This window comes from Diorhabda carinulata, chromosome 7 (genome assembly GCF_026250575.1).
Source record: "Diorhabda carinulata isolate Delta chromosome 7, icDioCari1.1, whole genome shotgun sequence".
Classification (NCBI taxonomy): Eukaryota; Metazoa; Arthropoda; class Insecta; order Coleoptera; family Chrysomelidae; genus Diorhabda; species Diorhabda carinulata.
In genome coordinates, this window is record NC_079466.1 from 13,406,379 (window position 1) to 13,424,183 (window position 17,805).

The 17,805-nt window shown below is 32.3% G+C and overlaps 1 protein-coding gene across 1 annotated transcript; it reads right to left on the minus strand.

Annotated features, from left to right (window-relative positions):
• On the minus strand, positions 1-16,138 carry LOC130896298 (amyloid protein-binding protein 2). The gene is made up of 7 exons (XM_057804295.1): positions 15,814-16,138; positions 15,118-15,473; positions 14,420-14,588; positions 12,924-12,979; positions 11,521-11,856; positions 10,227-10,575; positions 1-10,172 (listed from the first exon to the last, which is right to left on the minus strand). The coding sequence occupies exons 1-7, from the start codon at positions 15,946-15,948 to the stop codon at positions 9,828-9,830; spliced, it is 1,746 nt and encodes a 581-aa protein (XP_057660278.1). The 5' UTR covers positions 15,949-16,138; the 3' UTR covers positions 1-9,827.
• Between the last annotated feature and the right edge of the window lie 1,667 nt (positions 16,139-17,805).

Below are 17,805 nucleotides of genomic sequence, written 5' to 3' on the forward strand. Positions count from 1 at the left end.
TTTTCGATAGTATTTAATATTTATTACAACAACAAAAATATATGTTCTACAAAAATATAAAATATTTAATCTAAAATCCATAAACATCGTGTTCCCAAAGACATTTTGAGGGGAAAAAATAGTAAACGTAATTTTAACACTTTTAATATAGGCCGGGCGCCAGAGCGAAAAAAGTAAGTTCATAATGCAAAGTTGTAAATGTAAATCCAAATGGGCGTCATGGGACAGCCGCCATATTGAAAAACACGTTTTATCAAATATCTTGCGAACCGTGCATCGTACGACAAAAATAGTGAAAATCATTTTTGTAGATGATAATTTTTTCCATCCTTTTTATTTGAAACTTTTTTTTTACAACGTATAGATTTCTAATTATAGCGCTCCAAACTTTTTACAATATGGTTTTTGTTAAATATATAGTTAACGGTTCATGATAAATTAAAAATGGTGGTAACTGAAGCTGTAGAGCATGAAATTTTCTATTTCCTACAGATTTCATTTATCAAGAACTATAGCAAAAACCATTGTAAAAAGTTTGGAGCGCTATAATTAAAAACTTTTGCGTAATATAAGACAAAGTTTGAAATAAAAAAGATGTTTTTGAAGACCTGACGCGGACGCCCTCTCATGACTGTCACTTGAATTTACATTCAAGTGACACCCCTGAACATATTCCAAAAATAAATCCCCGGCGCTTGGCCCCATATACAAATAGCCTAGTTTTAAAACCAGTCAAATGAATTTTTTTTGGATTTATAACTATTTACATCTTGAAAAAATTCCGAATAAAATTTATTTAAACCCCTTTGGGCAACCATTACAAGATCACATATGAATACAACTATTGAAACATGTTCCTTCTATATCCAATTGTAGAAATAGCTTGGTAGATATTGGAAAATAAGAATAAAAAGATAAAATTAATATTACAAGAAAAATACTGCACACTGAAAAGTGGAATAGGGAAAAGTTAACCCTACATATTTGTTCAAAAATGAGATAAATCCATCATATTATTTGAAATAGCAGAAGAATGGGGCTTTTTGGATATTTGAATGTATTCCATTGACTTTCCTGCTGTCTTCACTATAGTTTGGGTGATAATTTGAACCCAATTAGGGTTCGCAAAACCTCTAATAGTTTTTTTTTAGTTTTCTGTACAATTGGACGAAATAGATTTAGTTAGTATTGAACCTAGGCTACTGTTATGTTAACCAGAAGCAGATTTTTTATATCATCTTATATATGCAAAAGATTCAACGTATAATACTATAAAAAATCATAGTTGAGAAAATTGGGGCAATAAAATACTAAAATTTAGTCACTAGGTTAGAATATGTCTCTCAATTAAAACTGACTACAAGGACATTGTTAAAAGTTTTTTTTGGTATCATCTCCCAGTCAAGGAGAATCTGTGGGATTATTTTTATCGCAATCATTTGGGATTATAATGAATATTAAATTTTTATAAACATAATAATTTACCACAGACTAAATTACGATAAGAAAATATCCAATTTGAAGTATAATTTATTTAATTTTTCAAAAAGCAAATAAATACAATCTTTTATAATATACACCCTGTATTAAATTCAGAACACGACAAGGAACGCGAAAATATGACAGATGTTTTACATCGTTGTCATGTTTTAATTTTTTTCCGGTTATCATAGAATATTCAAATTGATTAGAGTCGCATTCAATCCAACCAAAAGGTTATAAGAATAATTGTTTCAAATATTATAATAATTATTAATAATATACAAAATTATAAACAAAATTTCAATTATAAATTTTATAACAAAATCTAACACTTCAATAAATTTGACAACAATGAAGACTTATGACATTGTTGCCAACGTTTAAAATGCAATTTTCTTTTATATACTATTTTCCTATTTTTTTTCTGTTAAAATTATTCAAATTGGGCACTTCATTTAACCTCTACTAATTTCAGTTTAAATCTTGTTGAAAAATATTGTTTATGTTCGTTTAGTAAAAAAAAATAAATTTTAAATATAATAAACATTTAAATAATTTTTTTTATATAAATTTCGCATATCAAATCTTTTTGAAAAGAATTTATATAAAATAAGGGACTAGACATATACATCCAAAATATTGTAAATTTTTAAAATAAATTCCGAGGAAAATTGAGAATTTTTCTATCATTTATTTAAATTTGAAACATATTTCATATTATTCGAGTTTTATTATGTATGAAACCTCTATTCCAACAATCAATTATCTATGAACGTCAATTGACAGATGACAATTGACAATTTTAAAACATTGCTGCAAAGTTATTTGATTACTATCCGCACTCTATTCAATTAGTACTAAAAAATGATTTTTTAATGACAAATTAATTGCGAATATTCACAATAATTAATTACAAATATGCACAAATAATTAAAACTTTCAATTGGGTGAGATTTATTGCAATATGAGTATAATTCCTATTTTAGTTGTAAATGATTGATAATTGTTCATAAATTTGTTAATAATATAAAAAAATTGTATTATGAAACGCATATTTCAATAATAGAGACAATTTAGAATGAATGGAACAATTTTCAAGTATTTAAATAGAATTAATATCGTCGACATAACCTCACTATTAAATGAGAAAGATGGATAAACGAGAAAACTAAGTGATGAAAATGAAACATTTATAAGTGCCTCTCTTGCCAATAGCTCTCTAAACGACATAAAATCTACAATGTTGTTTTCTTTTAGTTAGAAGAAATATTATTCAAGTATAGATTGTCGCAGAAGATTCTACAAAAATATTATAAAAACAAAAAATAAACGTGATGAAAAGTGATTAGATCAATACATAGTGAATTTGGATTACTAGAATCGATCTTCTATTCAAAGATAAAGTCTTAGTACTCCTGAAGGACTTGGAAACATCAAGAAGAGTCTGCTGACATAAATAAAGCCCTTGTTGAGAACGTTAGCATTGATGAACTGCTCTTGATACAAAAAACTCAACGGATTGCTTCTCTAACAAGCTATTACTAGTTGAAAAGTTTTGGAATCTCATTTTCGTATCAAATGATGAAAATTTGAAAGAAACGTAAAGGCATTTTTCAAAAAACTAGCTGTACAAAGTGGACAGAAGATTTATTAATTATTTGAAGGATACTATCCAGAAACTACCTATTTGTTCCAAAAAATAGGTGGAGATTGTGAATCATAAGATTTGGGAATATATAACCAGTGGAAAAGAGATTTATCAAATATTTTGAAAGAATAAGAGGCAGAAATTGTCTATATTATTCAAAAAAGTACATAGAGAAAGTGGATCAGTGAATCAGATAGCATGTAACCGGTGGGCAGAAGATTTACTGAGTCTTTTGGAAGGATATGAGGCAGAAAATGTCTAGATTATTCAAAAAAGTAAATGGAGAAGGTGAATCAGGGCATCTGGGAGTAAATAACCAGTGGACAAGATATTTCTCTCAGCAGAAAATATTTATATTGTCAAAAAAGTAGCCAAAAAAAGTGAATCAGTGGATAAGAGATTCACAATATCTTCAAGAAGAATCTGTCCTGAAGCAGAAAATATCTATACTGCCAAAGAATTAGCTTTCGTATAACACATTCGCATTTGAAAGCGAAAAGTTCCACGGAGGTCAACAAACTAAAAATCTCCTTGCAGTTTTGCAAAACAAATGGTTGAAAAAAGTCAACAAGCAAATGATGATAAAACAAAAAAAATCGTGCTTTTTATCGACAATGGTACTGCTGACGACACCAAAACTTGAAATGTTGGAAGTTATGTACCCGCTGCTAATACCACTAGTAAACTGCAACCTCTAGATGAAGATATTAAGGTAAATACAATCAATGGATTTTACCATATTAACCTATACAGCTGAAACGATATAAAAAGGGATGAAAACCCTTAGATTATAGACTGGATAACCTTCTGGGACAAAAAACGCGATCAGATAACAGATGTAGTCATGGAGGAAGTTCGTCTGGCAAAAAAGGATTCAATGAGAAGCCAACTTCCAAAAGATCAGCAGAGGAGATGGTCCTACAGGGTGTCTAGCGCTCCTTGAAAACCTTGAAATGACCTTGATTTTCAATTTTACCCTGGAAAACCTGGAAATATCCTTGATTTTTTCGAAGCATCCTTGAAAATCTCTTTTTTATGAAAATCAAAGTTTTACTTTCACATCATAAAATATTCTGAAAAAACTCCAGTTCGATTTCTGAGAATATAAATATGTATATACATATGTACACATATTGTAGCATGTATAGAAAATGTTATTTTTTAAAAATACGTAGATTGACATGCCTTAGTCACAATACAAAACTGTAAACAACTTTTTTTTCGATTCTCGGGAAATGAGCCGAGCATACACGTGTCAAAACACGTGACATTCGGGTGGACTTGCGGCGACTTGATTCTAACGAAGGGCAAACACTATACTCGTTCGAACTCGAAGACGATCAAGCATAAACAGTCTCGTGTCAGTAGCAGGTTGACTTTCGCGAAAGTCACATGCTTATGATTTTGACATGGAGGAATCGTCCTTTTCTTTTTTTTTTTTCGTGTGTAACTAATTCAGTGCTATATCTTTATATGTGAAAAGAAAAATGGGTAAAGGTACGTGTAAGTTTCAAGACGACTGGCTAAATAAGGAGTTACATCCTGAATTTTTCTGGGTAAAAAAGACAAAACTTGATTCTGAAGCGTGCTGTAGACTATGTGATACGGTTGTTGACATATCTCACATGGGTGTTTGTGCTTTGCGTTCTCACGTGTAACCGCAAAAAATACAAGTCAGAATGTTCAGACTTTACTTTCATCGTCGCAATCAACGACACCGCCAATGCCGTCTACCTCACAAAACGCGCCAGCAGAAGCTATTCTTAGCTCGGAAAACTCATCAAGCTGTAACCGGTGTGACAAGTGCGGTCAAAATAATTTGATCAAACCGATGAATAATTATGTGTCGAAAGAAAGGCAGAGATTATTTGGGCGTTGAGTCATGCACGGGAAAAAACTTCTGCACGGAGTGACGGTAAAAAAAGTGAATTATTTGGATACATGTTTCCTGATAGTGATATTGCTAAGAAAGTTCAGATGAAAAAAGATAAATTGTGTTACTCGATAACGTATGGATTAGGACCTCACTTTCAGAGCGAATTAGCGAACGAAATTAGAAACTGTGAATTTTTTACGCTATCTTTCGACGAGAGTCTTAATAAAGTTGCCCAGAAAGGTCAAATGGACGTTGTTGCACGCTTCTGGCATGAAAACAAAGCTGATACGCGATACTCGACTTCGAATTTCTTGGAACGTGCTACAGCAGCCGAATTGTTTGCTGCTTTTACAGACGATGTTATTGAAAAACACGGGCTTCTTATGAAAAAGTTATTGCAAGTTTCGTTGGATGGTCCGAACGTTAATAAAAAGTTCTTGAAAGATCTCGCTGCTTACTTGAAGGTCAGTGAAGACGCTCCAAAATTATTAGACATAGGTACTTGCATTTTACATATCGTTAATGGCACTTTCAAAACTAGTCATAAAGATAGCAAATGGTTAATTGATAAGTTCTTACGTGCTTCGTACAATACTTTCAAGAACGTTCCATCTCGACGAGGTGCATACACAAAGTGCACTAAGTCCAAAGTTTTTCCCGAAAAATATTGTGCCACTCGATTTTTGGAAAATTCGAAGGCCTTGAAAAGAGCTGATGATATTTTAGATGATTTAACAAAATACTTTGAAACTGTAAAAGATGATGAAGTCGGTGATGGCGCAAGTTATACTGATAAATTAAGTAATATCAAAATCATAAAAGCTTCTTTGAAAGATGTATTTCCTCAGGTCGAAAATTCGTTTTTTACTTTCTATTACTAATGAATTGGAGCCCTTTTTAACAAAATATCAGACTGATTGGCCAATGGTTCCATTTTTAAGGAACGATTTATTTACAATGATCAAAGATTTTATGGAAAGAGTAGTAAAAGGTTCTGTTCTACCTTCTGTGAAAACCATGAATGATATACTGAAAATCGATTTGACTAATAAATCAAATCTTCTGCCTGCTGTATCAGTTCACGTTGGTATTGCAACAAATACCATTGAAAAATTCAAAGAAAGTCAGTGATTTGGAAATCTTGCAGTTTAGAGAAGAATGCCGAAAGTTCTTGATAAAGATGTGTCAAATGCTCCTACAAAAAGCTCCTCTGTCATCTAAATTATTGGAGGGAGCTGCTTGTTTTTCACCATTAGTAATGTTACGCGAAAACCAATCTAAAAGACGTGCAGAAATCTTACTCACATATTTAGTGGAAAAAAATCGTCTGAATGCTTTGCATGCTGACAAATTAAAAAAAGAATATAATCAATTAGTCTCAAGAGACAGTGTTAAAAATAAATTGAAAACTTTTGATATACAGAAAAATAGACTGGATATTTTCCTGCATGATGTTTTTATCAGTGAAAAGGTGTATGAAGAAATGCACCGTATTTTGAGAATTATAATCAGTTTTTCATATAATAAAGAATTTTTAGTAGAAAATTTGCAAGAGGACAGTTTAATTGCTTTGAGGAATGTGCACGATGCAGTGCGCGTAGCGTAGCATTTAGGAACGCACACAAACAAAAACAAGTTGTATTAGATAAAAAAAATCAGATGTTCAAGAAGAAAAAGTAGCGAAAAAAAGAGCTTCCGAGAAATTGGCTGAAAATAAAATCCAACAAAAAAGATTACGAGAAAACTATGAAGAAGATTCGAGCTTACTAACTCAAGAGGCAGAAAAGTCAAGAAAACTAGCAAAATGAACTTTATAATGTTTATATACGCTGAAATTGGTACTAATAAATTATTTAGTAAAATTACATCGATATATGTCGCCAAAAAGGCGTCAAGAAGCATTATACAAATCTAGTAAGGCAACTTAACATCAACACCAAAACAAGAATAAAAACAGACTGTGGGCTAACAAGAGAACTCAAAGTCTCATCCGGCATAAGACAGGGAGATAGCCTCAGCCCCTGCCTTTTCAACGTAATAATGGACCAAATAATTGACAGCGTAAACGAAGTTAATGCAGGATTCGAAATGAATAACCGTCGCCTGAGAATCCTTTGCTACGCAGATGACGCTATACTTATAGCTGAAAATGAAGACGATCTACAACGCCTCCTTCATAAATTTAACCTGACGGCACAGAGACTTAACATGCAAATCTCATGCGAGAAAACACAAAGCATGGTAATATCCAAAGACCCAATAAGATGCAAGTTGGTAGTAAATGAGCGCATTATAGAGCAAGTAATGAATTTCAACTACTTGGGCGTAGAAACAACGAGCAGCAGAAACATAACGGACGAGGTAGATAAGCAGATCAAGAAAGCAACGAGAATATCGGGATATTTACGGAACATTATATGGAGAAATAAATATATGAGCATAGAAAGTAAGACGCGAATCTACAAGACCTGTATCAGACCCATACTTAACCTATGCCGCAGAAACAAGGGCAGACACAACACAAACAAAGAGAAAAATGAGAACAGCAGAGATGAAGATATTACGAACAATAAAGGGTACCACACTCCACGATAGAATACCCAACACAGATACCTTAAGAGAACTGGGAGTACAAGATGTCGTTAGATGGGTAAGAGCAAGACGCCGACAATGGAGAGACCATGTAGAACGAATGGCTCCAGAACGGATTGCCAAATGGGCCAAAACACAGAAACCAGACACAAGACGCCCAATCGGTAGGCCCCCAAAACGCTGGTACGATAGCTGGACATCGGCGTCACAAGAGGGCAGATGACAGACCTGACAGGACCTCGTCCTACTACAAGAAGAAGAAGAAGACATCGATATATAATTGTTTTTATTGTAAGAATGTATCCTTGAAAAAAGAAAATTTCAACCCTTGAAATGTCCTTGAATTTTAGTTTTCAAATTCGCTAGACACCCTGTCCTAATCACGGTTATCGATATACCAAAATCGATACTGAAGAAATTTGTGCATAAAGAGTGAGGTCTAGAATAAGTGTGTGGTGGTTATTAACCCTGAAGGTCATAAAAAGTTGAACTAACACGAGGACAAGGTTGATAGAAGCTAAACTTACGTTCACATTATTGTTAAACATTTAAAAATTAGTATAGGAATTTATGTAAACAAAGGGTTAATTATTTACTATTAGTCTCAAATAATCAACAGAGCCCATGAAATATATATATAGATAGATAGATAGTTATTAATCTTATAAAATAGTTGTATACAGTGGTACATATATAGAAGTAGGTATATAAAAATTGTATTTAGAGTAATTCTAAACCTGTGATCTAGAAGATGTCTTTTCCCCCTCTGTATTCCTGATTGGGGTAAGTATTTATTTCCATTAATCTTTAGAGTCTGTATAAGACGTAAGCGTTATCCTTCAATGTACCCGTGGAAGAAGAAGGTTCCACTATAGAGAAATTGTTAACCATACTCTTTAAGTGTTTGGAGGGAAACTTAACCTCGATATCAACATACCATTAAAAATTGCTTTAAGAAAGCTGGATTTTGTAACAATAAACAAGATACTTGGCCAAAGGTTAATGTTGAAGTTAGATCCACTAAAGTTAATGCCACAGTGGCTACAGTTAAAGAATTCATTGTAGAGGAATCATTCAGAATTGTGTCGCTGATGAGAGTCATAATAAAGGTGAACATATAGTTTTAGTTCATAGTTACTTGACGTTACCAAAGTGTGATGTTCTTTAAGAAGCTGATCAGGCGCTTTGGCTTGAACCTTTTAATGTCGTTAGACAGGTTGTAATGCCAATGGTGTGAAGATGGCGACTTAGACGGCAGTGTCTGGTTAGAAATCCTGTCACTAGTCTGATTTCGTGTCTATTTAGCTGGAGCAGTTGTTTGGTGAGAAACGAAGGGGGTCTATCTATATGGGCATTCGCTTATCTATCTCTGCCGAGCCCGCCTTGCGAGAAGGCTGTTAAGAGACGTGATGACAACGCTCTTGACCACACCAAGGATGAGTTCCACTGGCGGGTTAGATTAGGTTAGGTGAATATAAAATTGTTAAATAGTGTAAACAACCAGCATTGAGATGGTTAAATGTAAGAATAGTTTAAATGATGACTCTATTTTATTTAAGAGCCTATTCCTTATAGTTTATTAGTTAAGAAATTAATGTGGAATTTTCCGCCAACGAAATTTTTTTCTTATTGGCGTTGTTTTCTCGGAAAAAAATTCACCGGTGAGGAAAATTTAGTATTAATAGGTAGGTTAAGTTAATAGACTTTAATCTCTGAAGACTACAAATTGGTTATCGAAACGCGTTGGCGTAGTGGTAGTGTAAATAGTTCAATTTGAATATCACCAAAGAGAAGCTTTGGAATCACTCTACAAGCTCTGTACCTCTATTAGCTAGAAATTCGAATTAGTGAGAAATGATGGTTTCTTGATGTACCATTTATAAAACATAACCCCAGATTACTATCCTGCCGTGAAATTAAATTCCAATCGATCATCGTGCGCGTGCGTTTTGCTTATGCCGTCTTTTTAAATCGGTCACCTTTTACATCTTTCTCATAATTACGTTTCTCCGTCTTACACTAAGACATCCGTAGTATTTAATTTATATGTGATTACCGTATACTAGTAGTAATTGAAGTGGGGCGGAGATTTCTATTGCGCGTGTCATAGAACGAGACTACGTCATTCGATATATGTTAGGTTATGTTCGTAATTCGTTTGTGTCATGATTTAATAACGTAATCGATAATTTCCCTCGAAATTTATTAATCAATTGATAAAACAACAGTTTAAACGGTTTTTTTGAATAAACTGAAACTGCCTGAGGTACTAAAGAGTTTTTCTATTATTTCTTTCAAAGGTATTACTTCGGGATCGTGTTCAACGGGTTGTATGGAATCCCTTAAAGTCTTCCAATCCCTCACTTTATATATATAATGTATCATTTTGTAGGAATCGAATATTTTCGTGTAAATATTTACCAATCCCCGATAATCGTATTCTAATCCGCTGTAAGCTTCTCCGAATAAATTCAGATTTATTTCAATTGAGCGCAGATATAATTGTTCGGCTTCTTTGTAACGTTTCATGTGGTAATTGTAGAGTGACGCCAAGTGTCCAACGCTGAGTCCAACCTGTACAAATATGCTCATTAAATATAATCAATATTTATATCAAATTGATTTTACCTCGTGATCATTATCGCCTAGTAACTCCTCTTTAATGGCTATAGCTTTCAGGTGCATTTTTTCGGCTTGATCGTAAAATTTCATGCTCTGGAACAACCTTCCCAAGTTTCCGTAATGTTTAGCCGTTTGTACGTTTTTCTCCCCGAAAGCTTTGAACGATAAAGTCAATGCTGATTTATGTAAACTGTGGGCTTCCGTGAAATATTGATTCTGTAATGAAATATTACTTCTTTCATCTAAAGCTATTTCTTCCAATATGAGTGCTTTGACTCGTTTAACCGACGCCAAAAGTAGATGATCCGATGGTAAAATTCTCTCCATTATACGTATAGATCGTTCTACGTGTTCCCTAAAATAATATTCTATGATTTATATTAACAAACTTCGGGAAAAAAATAGTAAAAGGCATGTAAGTTAAGAGTATCATACATGATCATAAACAACCCAGCCCACGCGAGAAACGACATCCAAGATGGCGGAAACGACAGATGACAAATGATTGGTAGATCATAGAAATTATAGCATAGATGACAGATGACACAAGATGAGTCGCATAACACACGACAGATGACAAATGATTGGTAGATAATAAACATCGCAGCACGTTTGACAAATGATATCCAAGATGGCGAAAATAATAGATGACAAATGATTAGTGGATCATAGACATCCCAACACACACGACAGATTATATCCAAGTTGGCTAAATGTTGGGTTGGACACACACATGGTAGAAACGATAGTTGGCATTCAAAATGACGAAAATGACAGATGATGAGTTGGACATTTCAACACACACGATAGATTATATCAAAAATAGCGGAAATGACAGGTAACAGAACAAATGACAGAAGATATTCAAGATGGCGAAAATGACAGATGACAAATGATGAGTCGCATAACACACGACAGATGCCAAATGATTGATAGATGGTATGGAAATTTAAGTGAATGGATTAATTTATTAAATTATTTTTATTCGAGTAGATTTACTCTATCTCAAAACAATTCCTTTGCGAAGCCGTGCAACGTTAGAGGCGATTTTTTAGTTCTTTTCAACAGTGCTGGAACTTTAAATCTTGGATAGTCTTCAGCTGGTTAGTCACGACCATTTAAATGACGTCATTATATATGAGTTTTTAATTTTTAAAAGGGTAAAAGGCAGGAGTAGTCATGTCAGGTGAGTAAGAAGGTTTAGAAGTCTCAGGAATGTTTTTTTTTGGAGCCTAAATGCGTTTACTGAAATTGATGAATGAATCAAAGATTTCGAGAATAGTTAAGGCTGGTAAGTTACCTCGCTTCATAAAACCTTCCGGAACTATATTCATTGACATAAAGCGCGTAGGCTAAATCCTCGTGTCCCAATGCCACTTTAATGTTATTTTTTTGGAAAACTTCTTTCCGGATTGTCAGGGCCTTTTCGTACACTCGTACGCTTTCCGGAATCGAATCGAAATTCAATAAATAGAATCCGTAATCTAAAAGGGTGTCAGAAAAATGCGGGTGACCGTCTAATTTATACAATTCCGAAGCCATATTGACAGCTTGCGATATTAGGAGACCTGCAGATGCAAATTTTCTTTTTACCACACAAGCTTTAGATGCTTGTCGCAAAACGTCGATTATTATTCTGAAAACAAACAAAAAATATCACAGCAACAATTTTTTTTCAAACCATGTTATCTCTAATAAAATCCACCATTTAGTTTCTTGGATTTCTATTTACGAATTTTTTTGTTCTATACTTCCGGCGTAGCAACACGTTAGTTTGGCGTTTTCGAAGTCGTAGAATCCATTTATCGACGTCAAATTACCATTAATTTGATCGGTGTACTTCCGGGTCGGATTTTTGAAGTTGATTTATGATCTAAACAAAATTATTTTTTTGGGGGGTCTATTTTTAGGGAATTAGGATTTGGCAGAAGAGGGTTAGGTTTACTTTATCTCAGGTTAGGTTGACTTAATTGGGGGGAAAATGTATTTTTTTTAAATTCGACGTTGTTTTATAATAATTTCGTTTAAGTCATAAATCCAGAGCAAAAAACCGCATCAAAAGTAAACCAATTCAGTTATTGATAAAAATTTTCACATATTGGACCTCTATAAATGGATTTTCGATCTCGAAAACGTCAAATTAGCGAGTTCTACGGAAGTATTTCATTATTTAATAACTTACAGGAGTAATTTGTGCACAAAGTTCGTTTCTAGCCGTTGAACTAGTTTCGTGTGATTCCCAAGAACCTATTCACCAACCTATCAAGGATTATCCATCAGTAATGTATAATAAACTGAACACATCTATCAGAATGGGGTTTCTAACACTAAATTTCATAAAAATGTTCAAAATAGCGTCCATTTTGCAGTAAATTTTTAATCCCCCATAATAATCTAGGGTTAATGATCATTAATAAAATAGCTACTACCAAGTAATTTAAATGGGTCACACTGTATATAATGCGTTAATTTGCTATAGTTCCATATTTTGTATAATAGGAAATTCGAGGTGATGTTAAATTTGAATAATCCTCAAAATCAATTTTATACCTTGGGTGGCTATATACCATCACGGATATGGAATTACATTGTTGTAGTTGCCAATTTTTGCTATCCCGATTTGGGTTTGTAATTAGAATAAAAAGATAAATAATTCATTGAAACGGTTTTTTAGACAACTAAAATCAAATATTTTTTACATACCTTTTCGGTAATTTGTCGTTTAATAATTTTAATGCTTTTATCGTCCAACTGAACGCCTGAAAATAAAAAACAGCCACTCACATTGTAATATACAAACTCAAAAAATACATTAAATGTAATTAAAATTTATTTTGTTACACACCCTGTATATTGAATTCAATAAGTTATAACATTTTTATTTGTATACTAAAACATTATGTATGCTTCCAAAATATACTGAGAAACTTGGTGTTATTACGGAACCATGATTTAGACCTAAGGTTGCTTCATATCATCATACACAGTATCCAGTTCAAAGTGTTCCAGAACCGAAAAATAATCAAGTTTAGGGTCGTTATTTTCTATTATATTTTTCATTTACATTGATGAAGTTTTTTCAATAGGCAAATTTTCTAAACAGTTTATCCAGCAGCGTGCTTAACTGTTAAATGTCATACACATTTGGAAAAAATTTGTTTCATCAACTATCGGTCCAATGTAGTGATCCTCTTTTGGATTTCTTTCCTGTAACAGGAAAACTTCAGTTTTTCCTGACAGATTTGTTCTTATGGAATAACTAAGTGATTAGGGAAGCTCCTCCAATAATTCCATTTTGTTTTTATTTGCAAATATCATTTTTCTCGACAAATTTGTTCTCATCAATTAATTAAACGATTAAGAAAGTTTCTCCAATGATCCCCTTTGGATTTTCTTTCCTGTAACTCGCAAATTTCATTTTTTCTTGACAGGATCATCCTCATCAAGTGTTTAGTGGCATATTTAATATCTTTCCCAACATATTTATTCTATTAGAGGAGCTCCTTTAGGGATCCCCTTCTGTTTTATTTTGCAGATATCATTTTTTTCTCAATAGATTTGCCCTAACCAATTAAAAAAGTGATTTCAAAAACTCGTCTAGGATTTGTTTCAATTTTTCAAAGCATTTTGGCAATTTTTATTTTTTTTCTCAACGGGTTTGTGCTCTTTAATCAACAAAGTGATTAGAAAAGCTCCTCCGGTGATGTCCTTTTGTTTTTTTCCTTCAACTTACATATATCATTTTTTTTCTCAACAAAATTTTTCTTCATCTGTTAACTAAGTGGCTAAGAAAGTTCCTCCAATGATCTCTTTTAGTTTTTCTTTCCTGTAACTGACAAATTTCAAATTTTCTTGACAGATTTATCTTAATAAGTGATTAGAGAAGCTCCCCAGTGATGCCTTTTTGTTTTTCTTTGCTTTACCTTGCAAATTTCATTTCTTTTATAGACAAATTTGTCCACATTGATTAAAAAAATGATTACACAAACACCTCCATGGTTTGCTGCTATTTTTTAAAGTATTTATAAAATTCAGTACTTGTTTAAGGAAATAACAGTGAATTTGGTACCTTTTGGAACAAAAAGTTTCACCTTAGAAACATTCGGTATAAATAAAAACGCAGTTTCAAGATCATAAATAGGTTTAGAATATGAAATTACTGAATAAAGTAACAAATAACAATTGTTCAAGTCTCTTACCTCGTTATATTCGCTTCGAATAAAATATAAAAAAGAGAAATTGGAATAGAGACCAGCTAAATTTGGTAGAGCATCTTTTTCTTCCAATTCTTTACTAACTTTCTGAGCAGCTTCAAAAGTAGTGCTCGCTTTTTCAAAATCACAGTATATTGTTTCAGAATAGATGCGTCTAGAAAAAATTAACATTTTCATTATACTGACAATAGGATATTTACAAAATTATATTTTTTAACAGAAAACCATTACAAGGTTTCTGACATGTTCTTAAATTGACTAAAATTACACGTTTTTAAGAAATCAAGTAACCTTATTAATTTTCCAACAACTTTCTGGTTCAACAGTCAACCAAAGAAAAAAAAATGGTTTCTAAACATATATATGGAAATAATAATTCATATTCATAACAATAGAAAAGAAAATATTCTAAAAAGACTGATTGGGAAAACATAAACCACAAGATTTTGAATGAAAATGATTTTCCCTTTGTTGAGGATGATTGAAATAGTTCTAACCCCATTTTTAGTACTATTTTTAGTGATTAAAATATTAATTTTCTCATTTTACTAGAATAGAAAGTAATCTGAAATAAACCTCTAGTCGATGAGAAATTTAGGTAATTAACAAAACTATAATCAAGACTTGAAACACCCATGACACAATTTATAATTAAATTTTTTATTTAAAAAACTTATACTTACTTGTAATAACAATCTAATAACATCCTCAGTGTAGTAATATCTCTATCCCTTTTTTTACATATGTCTTCAGTAACTGATAATACATCTCTAGCATGAGTGAAGAGACCGCCTTCGTTGAAAAACGCTCCCATCTTCAAACCAACTTCAATAAGATTCATTTCACTAAAATTACTTTGTTGACTACACTGTATAAATGTTTTGACGAGCTGTTGAGGAATATTTGTACCATGATCGATTAGAGATTGAAAACTTTTTAGAAACTTTGTCCGTTGGTGTTTAACTGATACAACTCGATTGAAAACTTCTAATTCACTAAGTTCTACAGCTAAAAGGCACAGACGTTTTCCCAGAAACATCTGAAAATGAACACATTACGATAAGTTTCTCCTTAAGTAAATCCCATTGAAAATAAATATAAATTCATATAAAATACAGGAAAAAAATCAACTGTTGGAACTAAACAAATGATTATATAATTTTATGCTAAAAAACTATCATATGCTAGTAAAATAAAGCTGTGGGTCACAACAACTTTTTAATTTAGAAAACAGAACTAATCTATAGAAAAATCTTTAAAATTTGTTTAAAAATGCATATTGAAATGATGAAAATACATATTGACACCACCCATTCTCCATTGATATAACGTTACATAAATATTTGATTGAAATAATATAATGAAAGCTGAATATTTACCTTATAATAGAAGTCGAAAAGTACATTATTTGGTAGAAATCTGAATTCCTTTTTACAAAATTTACATGCCGATATAGAGTCTTCAACGGCGACTTCCAAACATATTTCGTATAGTTTAGATGGAGATTTCAACATTTTAAATTTTTAAAATAAATCTTCCAAAATATAATTGCAGTTTACACAACACTTCGCAGGTTTAGAAATTGATATAAAGCAGCTGACACTATATTTTGACATGTGACTTTTCACAAAAACTTGTCATGTTGACTTGTCTTTTATGAAAGGTGAAAAAATTATATTTCATAATATGTCGTTTCACTATATTGAGTTATAATGGGTGTATTTTCAGTATCCTGTTGTTTTCAATTTAATGGTTGGAGGTGTTTTAACCCATTATGAAATTTTTGCCTTTTTATCGCTTAACCATGTTCTGACGTTTGAAAAGTGATATTGATCATGTTTACTGTCGTTATTAAAGATTTTTGTAGATCTTGTAATTCTTAAGTTGAAATTACGAACGCGCTGTTGGAAAACTCGAATAAAAATCAAATTCTGGTTTAGGATCGGCAATCAGCTAATAAATAATCTATCTGATTAGGATCACAGAATGACAAGACAGAAACTGTCAATAAAGTCAAATTCAACTGATGCCCATTTAAAAATGACCGCTCTGGGTAATCAGACTCTTTTGCAGTTTGATTTGGAAAATTATTTAGACCTTATTATTCCCAGTTTTATTGCAAAAGGACTTTAAAGAATTGCTACTTACAAAAGTGCTAAATTTCCGTCCGGAAACGTGGTTTTTTTATATATTTTACAGTGTTGTGTTTAGTGTGCAATTAGCAACTTTCTAAGTCAAGCTTTTTTCATGAGCTCTAAGTTTGTCCTTATACCTTGCAGTGTGACTAAAACTACAAAAATATTTAGTTTTAGCTGAATTAATGCCAATTAACGATATCTAAAAATTTTCTATGAAGTCCTCTTAAGATAATAATAGAAAAAAAACTAACAAGGTTACGAGAAAATCGATTGTTTACCCCACAGCCGGCATTTTGACATAGATTAGCTGCTTTCTTGGGCTGCTTAATAATTTTCTTGCAATCTTTTTTCCTGATTTGTTAATTTAATTTAAAAATTAACTTTATAGAAAACTCAACGTAACTACATTTTTTGATCGAATACAGGATAATTTGTATTTGTTGGTTGCCAACCGCCCCGGAATTAAGCAATACAAATATAACAGGAAAATTGATGCTTCATTACTAAATCGAAATGGGGCTCTTCTCGGTAGCCCATTGTAAAACCAACTTTGACAGTTCGGGAGAAATGTGGTCAGATTTTTGCTACTGCTGAAGAGCCAAATTTGAACGCGTTAAAAACCATTATGTCCTGTGTCCTCTTTCTAACGCCAATGTTGAGAGAATATTTTCTCTCATGTAATTCAAATAAACCAAGTCCAGAAACTACTGCAACGTTGATTTGATAAGAACCGATGTTCTCATGACTTCAAATTTAGAGTTGCACTGATTTTTTTTCCTAAGTTTAAACAAAATAAGGGCTTGATAAATGCTACGTGTCCCTGATTTTTTGGCTGAGAGCTGGCAACACTGGATCAACGTGACGTAGGAGAAAGTGAGACGCAAATAGCAAGTGTTACAATATGGCGGATTAGTTTGTTTAATATTTATACTAGGATTTCAACTATTATATCATTCATTCATTAATTCTAAATTTACTCAAAATAAATCAACTTTCGTTCTCTTTCTTCAAATCCAAATCCTGTTGTAGTTTCATTAAAACAGTTGCAAGCATACTTAAAAACTAATCATTTTAATCGGATCATATAGGTAAAAGCCAAATTGTACAAAAAAGAAGAACAAAATAGTTCACATGATTAACTTAGTACCAAGTTTTTAAATATTTCAGCAAGACTAAATCTGAAGACTTTCTCAACTATAATTTATTAAGTTTTATTTATTTTTTACTTGTGTA